The sequence below is a fragment of the Dermacentor andersoni genome, chromosome 8 (genome assembly GCF_023375885.2).
Source record: "Dermacentor andersoni chromosome 8, qqDerAnde1_hic_scaffold, whole genome shotgun sequence".
NCBI lineage: Eukaryota > Metazoa > Arthropoda > Arachnida > Ixodida > Ixodidae > Dermacentor > Dermacentor andersoni.
This window is the reverse complement of record NC_092821.1, coordinates 19,215,494-19,230,399: the sequence shown is the minus strand read 5'-3', so window position 1 is coordinate 19,230,399 and position 14,906 is coordinate 19,215,494. Positions and strand designations below refer to the sequence as shown.

The 14,906-nt window shown below is 48.4% G+C and overlaps 1 protein-coding gene across 2 annotated transcripts in view; it reads right to left on the bottom strand.

The window, feature by feature from the left end:
- Positions 1-14,015, bottom strand: part of dachs (unconventional myosin-IXb-like dachs) — a 205,287-nt gene extending 191,272 nt beyond the window's left edge. For both annotated transcript variants that reach the window (XM_050174498.3, XM_055068261.2), the window contains exon 1: positions 12,194-14,015. In XM_050174498.3, the coding sequence (XP_050030455.2) occupies positions 12,194-12,284 (91 nt within the window). In that variant the 5' untranslated portion in view covers positions 12,285-14,015. The remainder of the gene's footprint in view (positions 1-12,193) is intronic.
- Positions 14,016-14,906: the final 891 nt, after the last annotated feature.

Here is a 14,906-nt window from a genome sequence, read left to right as displayed (position 1 = left end):
CAAGGCTTTCTTTAGTTCTTCCGGTGTTACCTGTGGGATTTCGAATTCCTCTAGACTATTCTCTCTTCCATTACGTCGTGGGTGCCACTGGTACTGTATAAATCTCTATAGAACTCCTCAGCCACTTGAACTATCTCATCCATATTAGTAATGATAGTGCCGGCTTTGTCTCTTAACGCATACATCTGATTCTTGCCAATTCCTAGTTTCTTCTTCACTGCTTTTAGGCTTCCTCCGTTCCTGAGAGCATGTTGAATTTTATCCATATTATACTTCCTTATGTCAGCTGTCTTACGCTTGTTGATTAACTTCGAAAGTTCTGCCAGTTCTATTCTAGCTGTAGGGTTAGAGGCTTTCATACATTGGCGTTTCTTGATCAGATCTTTTGCCTCCTGCGATAGCTTACTGGTATCCTGTCTAACGGAGTTACCACCGACTTCTATTGCACACTCCTTAATGATGCCCACAAGATTGTCGTTCATTGTTTCAATACTAAGGTCCTCTTCCTGAGTCAAAGCCGAATACCTGTTCTGTAGCTTGATCTGGAAGTCCTCTGTTTTCCCTCTTACCGCTAACTCATTGATCGGCTTCTTATGTACCAGTTGCTTCCGTTACCTCCTCAGGTCTAGGCTAATTCGAGTTCTTACCATCCTATGGTCACTGCAGCGCACCTTGCTGAGCACGTCCACATCTTGTATGATGTCAGGGTTAGCGCAGAGTATGAAGTCTATTTCATTTCTAGTCTCGCCGTTCGGGCTCCTCCACGTCCACTTCCGGCTCTCTCGCTTGCGGAAGAAGGTATTCATTATCCGCATATTGTTCTGTTCCGCAAACTCTACTAATAACTCCCCCCTGATATTCCTAGTGCCTATGCCATATTCCCCCACTGCCTTGTGTCCAGCCTTACATTACTCGGGTAAGAACATTACTCGGGTAGAAAAAAAGAAAAGAAAGTCGTACATGGGAGGTGGATGACATTGATGAGGCGAACAGCATTTCGTCCTCATTGTGTCGGCCTATTTCGAAAATGTTGTGATTAGCTGTTTAGTTAAAGTGGCCCTACAAACCAACTCTCACCGACATAACAGTTTGATTCCTCTAAGTTCTCCCTTCGTTGAAAGCGCCTTCTTCCTAGCCTGGGGCAATGCACTTCGCGCTCGAGTTGCTTGACCAATGATGAGGGACCACGCTAATTGACTTTGTAACCCTTCTGTGTCACTGATCGGACGGTACTTTCTTTTTCTGAAAAATGCAGAGGATATTCAGAAACGCCCGGATGCGCCCGTACAATATCCAAAGCAACGCGTTTGTACGACTGCACAGCACCGCTCTACAGCGAGTGAGTTTATCACGAACGACGTAAGCGCGTTGCAAGAACAAAAATGACATCGCTTCCAACATCGTCTGTTCGAAGCAGAAGGCCGCACGTTGATATTGCAATAAAAAGCCATGTAGTAGCATGAGCGAAACGGCTGTGATAACAATGCTCCCAACGCACACTGGCCCCTGCAGGTCATCGCTGTGGCTGCGATAGCATACATTATTAAAGATACCAAAATGAATACCTCACTCCTTCCTGTAGACGGGCAGTTCCAAATCAATGGCGTGTTCTTGCGCACATTTAGAAGGTTGTGGTTGAAGAAAGTTGAAGTTCGGAGATATATATATATATATATATATATATATATATATATATATATATGTCAGCCTGTTTGTTTGATGTCTCCTGCAGCACCAAGGCCTCTCCCTGCGATCTCCAGTTACCCCTGTCCTGCGCCAACCGATTCCAACTAGCGCCCACGAATTTCCTAATTTCATCGCCCCACCTAGTATTCTGCCGTCCACGACTGCGCTTCCTTCTCTTGGTACCCATTATGTAACCCTAATGGTCCAACGCTTATCATGACCTGCCCAGCTCCATTTGTTCCTCTTAATGTCACATAAAATATCGGCTATACCCGTTTACCCTCCGATCTAAACCGCTCTCTTTCTGTCTCTTAACGTTATGCCTAGCATTCTTCGGTACATCGCCCTTTGCGCGGCCCTTAACTTCGTCTCAAGCTTCTTTGTCAATCTCTAAGCCTCTGCCCCATATGTCAGCACCGGTAAAATGCACTGATTGTACACATTCCTTTTCAATGATAATGGTAAGCTTCCAGTCAGCAGCTGACAATGTCTGCCGTATGCGATGCACCCCCCCCCCCCCCCCCACACACACACACACATATATATATATAATTCTTCCGGCTCTTACAGAAAATTTGCAACGGTGCTAAACTCGGTGCACATATTTTAACACTTCTTAAATTTGATCCTCGCGTGCAGTTCTCCGGTGAAACCTGGTGACAGCAACAAGCCTACGCATTTGTGGCTTGGAATATTCTCAATGGTTCTCGCTGGTGCATGTGCGGTGGATAGACGGATGTCCATGAGTCAAGATGAGAATGTATACTTACAAAAAGTAAGCAAGAAATAGGAGCATTAATTCAGTGTACAGAAATTCTTATTCATCTATTCTATTTACATTCATCTAGAGGAAAGAGGCTGATTACTATCAAAGAAAATTAAGGTGAAACTCCCCGTTTCGTTGGCTTCGCGCGTAAATAAAACGCTGGTACAGCAGTGGGACGTCATAAATTTCAAAATAGTTTCTCCTATTTAAGCCGTTTCCGGCGCAGAAATAGAACAATGAATGAATGAATGAATGAGTGAATGAATGAATGAATGAATGAATGAATGAATGAATGATGTTTAATGGCGCAAGGGGCAGGTATGGCCAAAGATCGCCATGTCCGAGGTAATGAGTTCGCAGTGTAGTTGTGAGTTTGATGAAGTTGGTGTGACCTGGCTGTAAAGGGGCCTTAAAAATGGCCGCTCTAAAGTTCATAAAGTCTATGTGTAATAAGATTATGGGAATGACAAATGACGTGTACTATGAGCAGTAAGGTGCATTGCGAAAGAATGATACTATATACAAAATGTGTAGGATGCTAAAATTGACTAGAGAACTACGGCCTCGTTAGAGCCCTTAAGACACAAGGGCCTGGAGGCATGTGCTGTACAATATAACGATCACCGAGGCATCCTCTGGAAAGAGGATGCGCTAAGAATTTAATGGGCTTATAACATATAGGAGAACATCATTTAAGAAATCGAGGACTGCTTTGGTGTTAAAAAACGGTTCTTTAATAAGAAACATAGCCTGGTGAAGAGGGACGCAATAATGGTATGCAAGAGGAAAATGTTTTTTTTTCTCTCAGATTCGGCTTTCCGACACTCGAGGAGGACGTGGAGGACGGTCAGCCTCTCACCACATCGACCAGAGGTCGGAGGTTCCTTTCCAGTAAGCAGAAAATTGTGGGTGCCAAATGTGTGCCCTATTCTGAGACGACAGAATAGGACATCTGTTCGCCGTGATTTTGTTGCGGAGGGCCAGAAAACCTAACTGTGGCATTATAACGTGCAGTTTATTGTTTATTTCTGCGTTCCACATGCTGTTAGCCTGTTAGCCTGTTAGCCACTGACTTTGGCTCTCGTGGAATGTAATGTACCCTGGCAACGCGGAACTCTGATAAATCCGTGACATCAGGGCAACTGTTGCAACAGTTTAAAGAAAAGTATCTGTGCCACGGAAGGGAGGCCTACAGCCGCTTCTTCGGCCTATTGGACAGATTGCATGCACAACAGATGAGAGGTGCGGATAATTTTTCACCGGCACAAGGCATCGATGTCAACCCGTCGGTGCCCGTTTTAGGCTCACCGTTCGGGGGGAACGCGAGCAGCGGCTACGGTCCGGTTTTTTTTTTTTTTTTTCCCCACTCGCGCGGAGCGTGTCTGTGGCTCCCCTTCCTTCGACGAACGAAACGTGCCAGAGCAATTAGCGGGAACTGCTTTCAATTATTCGCTCGAGTTTAAGAAATACGTGTCATGCTCGCAGGCTGGCCCTCTTCACTCCGCTGTGAAGCCAGGAAAGGACGAGATAATAGACTAGAAAAACTAAATTAGGCGGACATGAGCCGCCTGCAAAAAAAAAAAAAAAAAGGAAATCGTGAATAATAACGAAGTCACGAGAGCAGACCGGCCGCGGGCCCGACTGCGTCCCAGCAAACAATCGGGCAATTGTTGACGCGCTGCGTGCTCAGCAGGCCGCGTTAAAAGAAGAACCTGCTCGAAGCATGGCCGTCGCCGACGGCTCTCATGTTCAGCCATGCACGCAGGCACACGAGAGGCGTCAAGCGCCACCGATCGGCCTTTGCGCGGGGAATGCGGATGCCGAGCATGTCGTGTACAGGAGGACGCCGTGGTTAGCGCGCGGGTGCTAAACCATTTGGCCGCCTCGTTATTTGCGGCAGGCGAATGGACGCTTCGTGAAGGGACACGGAATCGCTCCACTTTGTATTCGAGTCGGGGGACTTCCGATGTAACACAGAATAACAGTTGCGGCTTAATTTTCCTTCGAGGCCGCGTTTCTGCTGTCTTGATTTGAGTCGACCCTCTGAGAAAGAAAGAGAGAGAAGGATAGGCAAAATCCAAACCAGAACGGCGCCCGGTTGGCTACCCTGCTTTGTGGAAGGGGAAACGGGAGCAAAAGGTCAGGAGGACCAAGAAAAGTGCACAGTTGATGTGCACTGGAGTCTCCGGCGTAATGAAAATTATCAGCGCTCTGTCCCAATGGTAGCTCAGTCCGGCTGCTTTCTGGAATTGCTGCAGGGTTATCGGTGGCCTTCTTAATCTGTGATGCGCGATATCATGGTCCCAAGGTCTTGTCCAATGAGAAAGGTCCTCTGCGTTCTATGCACAACAATCTCTTCTCTGTAATGTATACTTACTCTGAGGGTAGCGTAAATAAATAAATAAATTGCAGGAATGACCCAAGGAGACCAGCAAATGAACAAAACGGCCGAATAATCTACAAGAAACGTTGCTATCAAAACGCCGATTCGGTATGTAGTTCGTGGATGTTCATGCATTGAAATTCTTCAAGTACATATATATATATATATATATATATATATATATATATATATACATATATTTGCCTTTTGAGAACTTACAGTTGTGAGTGAGCCGCTTGTCCAACTCTAATCGCGTGTTCTAGGTTCATGTCTCTGTCTTCTCACTTCAAAAAAGTACAACAAACATTCCTGTTTTCACGCCAATTACACTGGCGGCGACTACAAAAAAAAAAAAATCGAATTTCGCAGCACAAGAAGCACACAAATAGGCGCGGAGCTCAATCAACGCTGACGAGCACGTTTAAAGCTATAAATGTCAGTTTCCGGGTAAATCATACAAAGTCCGACACTCACGAATGAATGTTTGTGCTCTAATGTGCGTACACGTGACCATTCTCCTGTACTCCTCTTTTTTTTTCTTTTTTTTTTTTTCAGAGCTACTGTCACCGCGAGCTTGACTAGTAGGCGCATATGTATACGCAGAAGTGTCGTCTAGTGTTACAGGGAACACGCTGACTATTAAGAAAGTCAAGAAAAGCGAAACATTTATGTGACTTTTATTAGAGAAAAGTGACTGGCAACGAATTGTCGCAATTCGTTGCCACTCGTCGTCCCTCATAGCCTTTGTATGCCGCAGTGAAGTTAGGATTGTCGCTTTTATATCGTAAACATAATTTTTTTGAACATTTCTTGTTGCCAATACTGAGAAATATGGATGGATGGATGGAAGGATGGATGGCAGACGTGCCTGCACAATGAAATAGTCTGCACGACTTCACGCACTATAGTTGACTAGGCTGCAATATATGGTAGAATACTTAATCTGGCTTTTCGCTATAACAGTATATATAAGGCAGATTGTGTCTGTCTTCTATATACTGTTAGCGAAAAGTCCGAATGAAACGAGAAAACGAACTAGTAGTAGGGAAATTTCCCTTTCCACGTTCGCCAGTATCCATGGCACCGGGGTGACGAGTTTAGAGAGGCGCAGATTTGGAGCCGGAGCGCCCTCAGCGCCCCACTACGTCACGATCACACATTGCCCTTCCGAGTAACCAGGCGACAGAGGCCTTTGTTTAGCCTTCGCACATAATTCCAGCGTGAGGACAACTGTAACGACAACGCTAAATCTGTGAACTACGTCTCACGCTCTATAGGGACATGAGCTTGTGCGCTTCAAAAGCTTATTCTGAAGCTGAATCGGAGGGCTAGCTGTTTCCGCAGCTTGCATTTTGAAAGGTTGTCGGCCCCGTCAGAATCGACACCTGGACTGGCTCAGTTGAAGGAATATCAGCGAGTTGCTTTTCAACCAATATGCTTGGTGTTCCGCGCAATAAGACGCTGTGACTGCAGCCTCTGAGGGTGCAAGCTGTTCGAAGGGCCTCGCGCTGCACAGGTAGCCTCTGTCGGGCCCACGATGACCTTTCTTTCTGGGCGGGGCTACTGCGTTGGAGGCTCAGTATTGGCAACAAGAAATCTACAAAAAAAATATGTTTACGATATCAAAGCGACAATCCTAACTTCACTGCGGCGTACCAAGGCTACGAGGGACGACGAGTAGCAACGAATCGCGATGAAATTGTCGCCACAAGACTAAGTATACGTGCGCTTCGCACCCGCATAGCAATTCGGCAGCGACGGTCGGGATACCGCCACAGGACGTCGTGTTCGGCAGCAGAGTGCGATAGCCACTGAGCCCCCACGACAGATAAATGAATTCCATTGGATGGACGTCAATTACAGCTGTAGCTCATCGAAGTAGCACACACCTTCGAGGACGACCTAAAACGCCATTTCGTGGTCTGCCGACCAAAAGACGACATATTAAGCAAGACTGCCAATGAGCGGTACTCGAGAAGAAAATCTTGAAATCCTATTCGAATACATGAAAACAGGCAAATCGTTCCGTTCAAAAGCCAAGGAAGAAATTAAGGTGATATTTGCAGAATGAAAAAAAGTAAAAAAATTGTCTCATGTAACAAATTTGGACAAAAGGTGTTTGATCTACGTCATTGTAGCTTTCTGAAAAAATCGCCGTAAAATGTAACGTTTGAAGTGACATGGTGCGTCCAGTTCACAACTTTGCAACTGCAATAAAAAAACAATACCACAACCCTGAAGTCTGCATATACTGAAATACATAAAGCAAAAATGAGAAAAAAGCATCGTTACATCAGTCTGAAAAAGTATTCCTAATATGTGAATAGGACATTCGCCCGGGAGCCTCCTCAACAGCATCATTTTGCAATAAACCAGAGCTAATATTACGTTTGTCATTGCCTGTGTTAGGTGAAGGCTAGAACCCTTTAATGTCTAGAAAAAATACTAGGAAGCGTGAGAGCGCCATAAGCGATGTGCCACGTAATATTCGTTCCTGCGAACAACTTTTGGTTTCAGTACCCACGGTATCTCGGATACACCGTGACGTCACGGCACACACTGGCTCGGTCGGTTCCTGCGCTTGCTGTCGCTCTCACGCTTCAGCAGAGCCGGAAGAAGCGCGCAGAGCAGTCGATTTATTATGAGCAACATAACGTAACCAGCGCCATTGCTAGGTTCGACGGCGTTGTCTACAAGACCGGCGAATTTCTCCCTCGTGTCATGACGTGACGATAATATCGATGACTTCAGGAGAGCAATTTATAACCAAGTTATAATATTTATAAATGCATCCCAACATTCCCAACCCTAACAGCTTCCCAATCTATTGCTTTTCGATTTGAGTGTAGAACAATCCAAGTAAATCGGATGGTGAAGCTTCAAATACTCTGGTTCAGTATAGCCTCAACAATACTGGATATGGAAGGAACTGAAACACGTCGCGTCATTACGCGGTTATTTTTCGCCCATTAAATGAAGTTGACTCGCAATCACCGACAGCGCGACGCAGGTATAGCACGGATGCTGATACTTGGCTGCACGATGTATGCACGCGTTCCAGTTAGTACGGATACACGAGAAGCTTTCCTCGAGGCAGAGCGTCCTGGCTCAACAGGTCATTACACCTTTACGAACCGGCGCCATGACTCATTCGATATCAGCCCGAGTGCCACCTTACGTAGCTCCATGGCGGGCAGATTTTGCGGACACGGCTGCCTTTGCTGTGCTTTCACTTGTTTGCAGTTGTTTTGAGTCACCGGCCGCGTAAAATGTGGGCAATGTGACGATGAATGCAACGCATTGCGTGGTTTCGATGTGTGCTATGAGTGGAAATATAGGCCAGCTTCTTCGAGAAAAATGTGATGCCTACGGTCACATCATTCAGGGTCCCAATGGGGCCTATACTTATTCGAGGCACTGTATATACACTGTGTGCTCCGGCTAACGTTAGCCAAGCCACGCAAAAAAAAAAGGAAGAAAAAAAGAGAGAAAGAAACCACGGTGCAAGATGGTATTACAAAATCTAGCGTAGGTATTATAATGCTTGACTAACTATAGCTGGTACACACACACACACACACACACAAACTGCGTGCACCAGCTGGAAAAGTTACGACGGGAACGAAAGCACAATTGGTTAGCTGGTTCAGTTCTTCCCTTGCATGTTCTTTTTTGATGACATGTGCTGACGTACGATGTTGTTTCAAACATCACTGCCGCATAACGTACTGGCTAGCGAATTTCCACGTAGAAGCACCAAAAACTGCAACAGGTTGGTTACGACATTGGCATATAAGTTGCCTCTCTAGCGTAGTAACAGAGTGCCTCCGATGCGTCCGCGTGATTAAGTCAGTTTATTTATTTTTCTTTCTTTTTTTTGATAGAACAGCACCTCCAATTGACCGCGCCAGCGACACTGTTAATGGACGGTGGGCAGTAGCCTGGTCAATAACGCCTGTTAAAAATTAGGTATTTTGCCATCTTACTATGATACAAGTTCAATTGCAATGCCATTCGGGAAATTACTCTAAGAAACTTAGTAAAGCCACAGAAAATATCCTTAAATACTAATCTGGGAGGTTGCAAATTAAAAAAAGAAAAAGAAACTACTTGCAAGAAGCAATGTGCAGTTAGACAAGTATACTACATAGATATGTATCCCCTATTACCCTTACAGGTACTTCGTGCGACGAAGTACCTGTAAGGGTAATAGGGGATACATATCTATGTAGTATTCTTGTGTAACTGCACATTGCTTCTGCACGAGCTCAAGCACTCAGAGTCTGCCTCGGTTTGTCCAGATGCACGTCAACAGAGGCAACTCTTGCGATTGCTCGGGACCATCCAATGCGAACTCACATTACGGTGGAAGCCCTGAGAATGCACATCAGACATTTTGCACGTGAACCCTATCACCACCTTGCAACACTACCTTCAGACAGGCACCAATCATCATTCTCTAAAACTATCATCAAGTACAACGACAAACTTCCCTCGGGCTTCACCGCTGCATCTAAACCATCGACACCCCCTTGGTGTCTTATCAGCCCCACAGTCCATCTCGGTGTACCAGGAATCGGACAAAAGTCTGAACTGTCGTCGCCTGTGCTGAAACAACTATCTCTGCTTCTTCTGCACGAGAAGTACGCGGACAGTGAACACATTTATACTGATGACTCCATAAACATCCAATGTTCATCCGGTGCTGTGGTTGTCCCCCAGCAAGAGCTATTACCATCAGCTTTAGGACTGACCACCCTACAACATCGACATCTGCTGAACTAGCTGCTCTTCGCGCTGCACTTTGTTTCGTCAATCGGGAGCCACCTCGACAATGGTCAATCTTCAGCGACTCAAAGGCAGCCCTACAATCTGTACTATCAGCTCTGCGTCGCGGGCCATTCGAACAGCTCGTATTCGATATTAGATGCCTACTCAATACATCACAGGAGAAAGGACACCACGTGACGTTTCAGTGGCTGCCAAGTCACTGCGGCGTCACTGGAAACGAACACGCCGATAATGCCGCTCGGGCAGCTCTTGAAGACGCACAAGAGGCCATACCGCTTTCACGATCCGACGCAGCTAGCAGACTTCGAGTGCTTGCACAGGAGATCACGCTCTCTCTGTGGTGCACACCAAACAGCCAGATTAACCAGAGCAACCGTCAATACCACCTGCCCTCTTTGATGCATCTCTATATGCCAACTGGACTCCGCGGAAGAGGGGCGACTCTGCTTTATCGCTTATGGCTAGGGGTGGCTTTCACGAAATCGTACTCATTTCGCATTGGAATGGCCGACAACGCTCTCTGCAATGCCTTTCTTTGCGAGGAGACGCTGGAACACATTCTGTGCGACTGTCCTGAATATAATGTTCAGCGACAGTCCCTGGCATCCGTTCTAGCGCACCTTGACACTAGACCATTGTCCCTCGACACGATTTTCACATGCCGCCGACAGAAGACATCGCAGGTGAAGGTGACGAAGGGACTACTTCGGTTTTTGAAAGAGACGGGATTGGACAAGCGGCTGTGACAGTGATATCACGTACCATGCCAGATTGATGGACTCTAACGGACGATGTGTGTGTGCTGTGCTATGTGCTGTCTCTCTTCCCCTTCCCCATCTTTCATTGCCCCCATCCCTCTCTCATGTGTGGTGTAGCAAACCGGTTAAGCTAAACTGGTTAACCTCCCTGCCTTTCCTTCCTTCGTGCGACGAAACTATTGAATCTGTTGTGGAGATGACAAATGTCCTCGTGTATACACATACCGTACGCGGAGTTTATTTTGAGAGTCATGATTTGCAAAACTCAGAGATATACTCAAAAAATGCGCGCGAACGCAGGTGTAAATTTGGTACTACGTCTACGTGAGCCACAATACGCAGCTTCACTTAGAACCGAGGGGAAAAAAAAAGGAAACTTCACCTGCACTGATACCACGTGTTATTATTATTATATTTCTTTTGCGGCATTTCTGGCGATTTTGGTGCCTAAATGGTACCGGTTACTACTCTGATAATTCTTGGAATGGTAATGGGGCTCAAAACTACGATGAAAACGACAGAAGGAACGATTACAGAAAATGTGATGACACAACTTCTAAAGTTCACATACAAAAGAACTAAGGTTTCTGGGAGTGAACAAAGTACACATTTTCTTGGGCACATGTTAATATGTCACCGTGTATGTGTGTGTATATATATGCGTGCATGCTGCATGCCAAGAATGCACGTGAAATTTTGCGGGGGCGCTGCAATCACCGACACTGGTTTGCTATGGCATATTGGAAGAACCTGCGCAAGTATGCGCATTTTGAAATCGGCGTCCCCATGGACACATTCTTTCTGGCAATAACTGCCCGGGATTGTGCGTCTTCTTAATGCGCCCGTGACTATCGCAACTGGGTGCGTCTAGAAATGCAAGAACCATTCTCAAATAAACCCTCGCGAAGAGATAAGGCAGCGGCGATCACGGGAGCGTCTTCCCTCGCAAGGACGCCATGTCACAGCGGCTGTGGACAGCGCATTATTGAGATAGACATAGCCCACGTTAACTCGTACATACGAGATAAATGAACACCGACGGTGGCTGCTGTATTACGTTATGCTCGTTCTTTGATGAGGCGCCAGAGACCTCGTAACAAATGTCTTCAACTTTGCATAAAGACAGATTATTCAATAATGGCTATATCTATGCATTTGCTGCACGAATCAGGCTCCGCTTCTCAGAGCTTCGAAACAAGCCCCGGGACAGTGACAATGCCTCCCATTTCCTTGAGCGTGGTAGAGTTCGTTGAGTTCGCTGTACGTTTATGAAAATAAAGGCATATTTGTATTTGTATTTCGGCAATTTATTCACTGCCCAACACTACCGTGAAGCACGGGTGAATAATCCCGATCAGTGGCTTTCAAGACGTGAATATTCGCTAACAGACTTCTTGCAGCTCGACTTGCATAAACGTATTCGTGATCAGGCAAGCACAATTTCTATTTAATAATGAAGTTGACACAGCTGGTCAGAGACGGGGCAGATTAACACATCGTATAATGTGCCAGCACGAAAGCTCAGATTTGTGCGCTGTACAACAACGCTGTTCTAGTACCTCAATAAATATGTGGACAGCAGCCGCATACATATTCGCTGCATGTTTAATGACAGCAAGATGCGATTTGTTTTTAGTATGAGACGCCACTCTCCTTTTTGCACCCGCTATGGCTAGAAAGGAAAAGCGTCTCACTGTGCGCATTTTGAAGCCAGAAGAAACGCGCGTCGAAGCATGCGTGGACAGGTTTCTCGCGGGCAGCCACACAAAACTGGGGCAGGCCGGGCAGCAGTGACACTGAAAAACTCACCCTGCAGTTTGCGCTCCGTCTCCCAAAACTTCTGCAACTCGGCGAAGTACTTGTCCAGTATGAACACCTTGGACAAGCCTAGCGTTGCCATGACGACGGGCGGCCGGATGGGCACCGCCGCCGAGCTGCCGCCTCGTCAGGGCGCGACCAGCGTCGCCGCCGCAAGCGAGGAGCGCGCGAAGGGACACAGACACCGGCCGTTGGCGAGGCCACCACACCGAGCACTGGCACAGCACGCGCCGCAACAACGGACTCCTCGGGGCAGCGGGAGCAGGGCGGCGACTGACAGCACCTCACGTCTTCGACGCCACGATGAACGCCAAATCCACGCGTGCTCAAAGCCGACGAAGACAAAGGAGACGGCGCGAGCCGCAAGCACCGGCGGCCGCAACGGAGAGCGCTGCAATCAGAAGCCGCGCAGCCGAGCGCCGGTGGACGGCCACGATCTCCGGGCGGGGGCGCCGAGTCCGGACCTGAGTCGGGTTCGGACGACGGCATGCTCCCCGTCGAGCTGGGGAGAAGAACTCATTCACGCGCGGCACTGGCTGCGCACGTCCGACGAGTCCGGAGAACAAATCCAGGGAGGCGAAAGAAACGCGAGCAGGGCCCGACGAGACTTTCTTTTCTTGCGGGGCCGACGGAGGCTGCCGCGGCAGTCGTGCTCTCAAGTTGCCGCGAGCAGCACAGCTTGCTCGCTCGCTGATCGGGCGAGGAGGGGGAGGAGTGCCGCGCTGGCGGCCCCTGTCTAGCCGGGAGGCCGGTCGTCGCTAGCCGAACTTGCAGGACGGCTCCTTCGCCCTCGCTCGCTGCTGGGCCCCCTCTGGGCAAGAAGCAAACGCCCAGAAAAGCAGTGCCGCCGACCGAATGCGCATTGGCCCAGGGGGAAAGAAGCCAATGATGACGGCGAGGGGGAGCTGCAGCAGGTAACGCCGCGAGGGAGAGCCGCGGCTACTGCTGCTGTGCTGGCCGCCGCGGCTCTTTCGGGGAACCGAGAGATGAGGCTCCTGCCGCTCGCTCGCTGCCGGAAGAAAAAGAAGTGCGCCCTCCCCCCATCTCGGCGGCCAAGAAGGCTCTCGGGGTGGGGGAGCGGCAAGCCTCGGGGGCACCGGTGGCTAGGCCGCGGCACAGCGGCCTGGCCCCGAGAAGATTCGGGAGATGGTGGTGGCAGTGGTGGGGCTCTCTCTCCGTACCCTCCTCTTCGGCGTGGACACCCCTCCATTCTTTCCTCCCGGAGGCTCCCAACAACCGCCCGTTTCGGCGGAGATGACAGTCCTGTGCCGCCGCCGCTCCGAGGCAAAAAAAAAAAGAAAAGGAAAGAGACGGCGGCCAGCGCCCCTGTTGCACGGACCATGTGAGTCCCCCCCTTCCCTCGACTCATATCTTCGACCCCCGCTTCTCTCCTTAGCCCCAACTCATCCCCCCCCCCTCCGTCGCTTCATCTACGGCAGCCCCTAGGAGCCAGCAGAAGAAGCCCTGTCGCTGTGGCCTCGCGGGGAGGGCTCCGCAAGAATGCGCTTTCGCGGGGCGACCGCCATGCAGGTGTCTGTATGCTCTGGACGACTCGGGCTTCGCTCAGCGAATGCCCTCCTCTGGCAGTAGCTTGGCCGTTCAGTGCTGCAAGCGGAGACCCTTCCTTAGAAAATGTCGTGGCGCTTCAAAGCCAAAGGATCCTCTTCATTGTTCTCGCGTCGTTTCTCTCTCGTAAGACGCCCATTGCCAGAAGGACTGCCGTACATGATAAGCAATCGAGAACAGAGGAAGCGATTGTGTTTACGTGACGACTCGAGCCTGATGAACTTGCTCAGTGTGAAAGCGAATAAAGGGCGCAACGGACTTCCCCGTGCGTGTCTTCTGTCACCTTGCGCGAACGGTTCCCCCGATAACCAGCTCGCACATTGACCGAGTGCGGAACACTACGAGACCAGTGCCGTTTCGGTTCAATTTGCATCCCGCCAGGTCTAAGTGGGCAACGTTTCGCTGCCGGTGCGTCACGCTGAGTTTGGGCGTGATCGATTGCGCACCCCATGAATTAGAATGCGTGACAAGCAACAGAGAGGGAAGAGCTCAGGCACTACTCTTTATACTTCATCGTGCAGCATAACGAATGAATACGGTTTCCAGCTCATCTTGTAAAGCGCCTAAAGCACGGACGACCACCTAGAGCTTTCGCGTCGCTCGATATGGCACCAAATACCAGCTCACCCAACATCGTGCAACTGTGATTTAGCAGAGCTTTAGAAATCATCTTTCTGTATATTCGCGGGCTCCTTTCATGTTCGGAAAAGCACTTTTGTGTAGCACGCACTGAGCAACAGAAATCCGTATCACGAGTTTTTCATGTTGTTCTACAATTTTCTCATTGACGCTTTTAATCCAATTATAATATTTGCAATGGTGCTTAAATAATTAAAATCATTGTGTAATTAGGCGGAATGCAATAAAATATTCTGATTATCTCCAGGCGATGCAAACATTAGCTTGGTTCTGCCCGCTACATGGCATTTGCATATTTTCAAATCTTAGTGCGTGATATATGGGACACCCTTATATATACTTAGTGCAACTGACAGTGACTCGCTTCGGATCACCATCGGTGGCACTTCGCTCTTTAAAGAGGCGTGGCGTCTGTCGAGTGAGCTCCTGAATTTATTATCCTATGTCTGACCGATGGAAATCCTGTAGGGAATCGCGAAATAACGGTGCAAAGTCACAG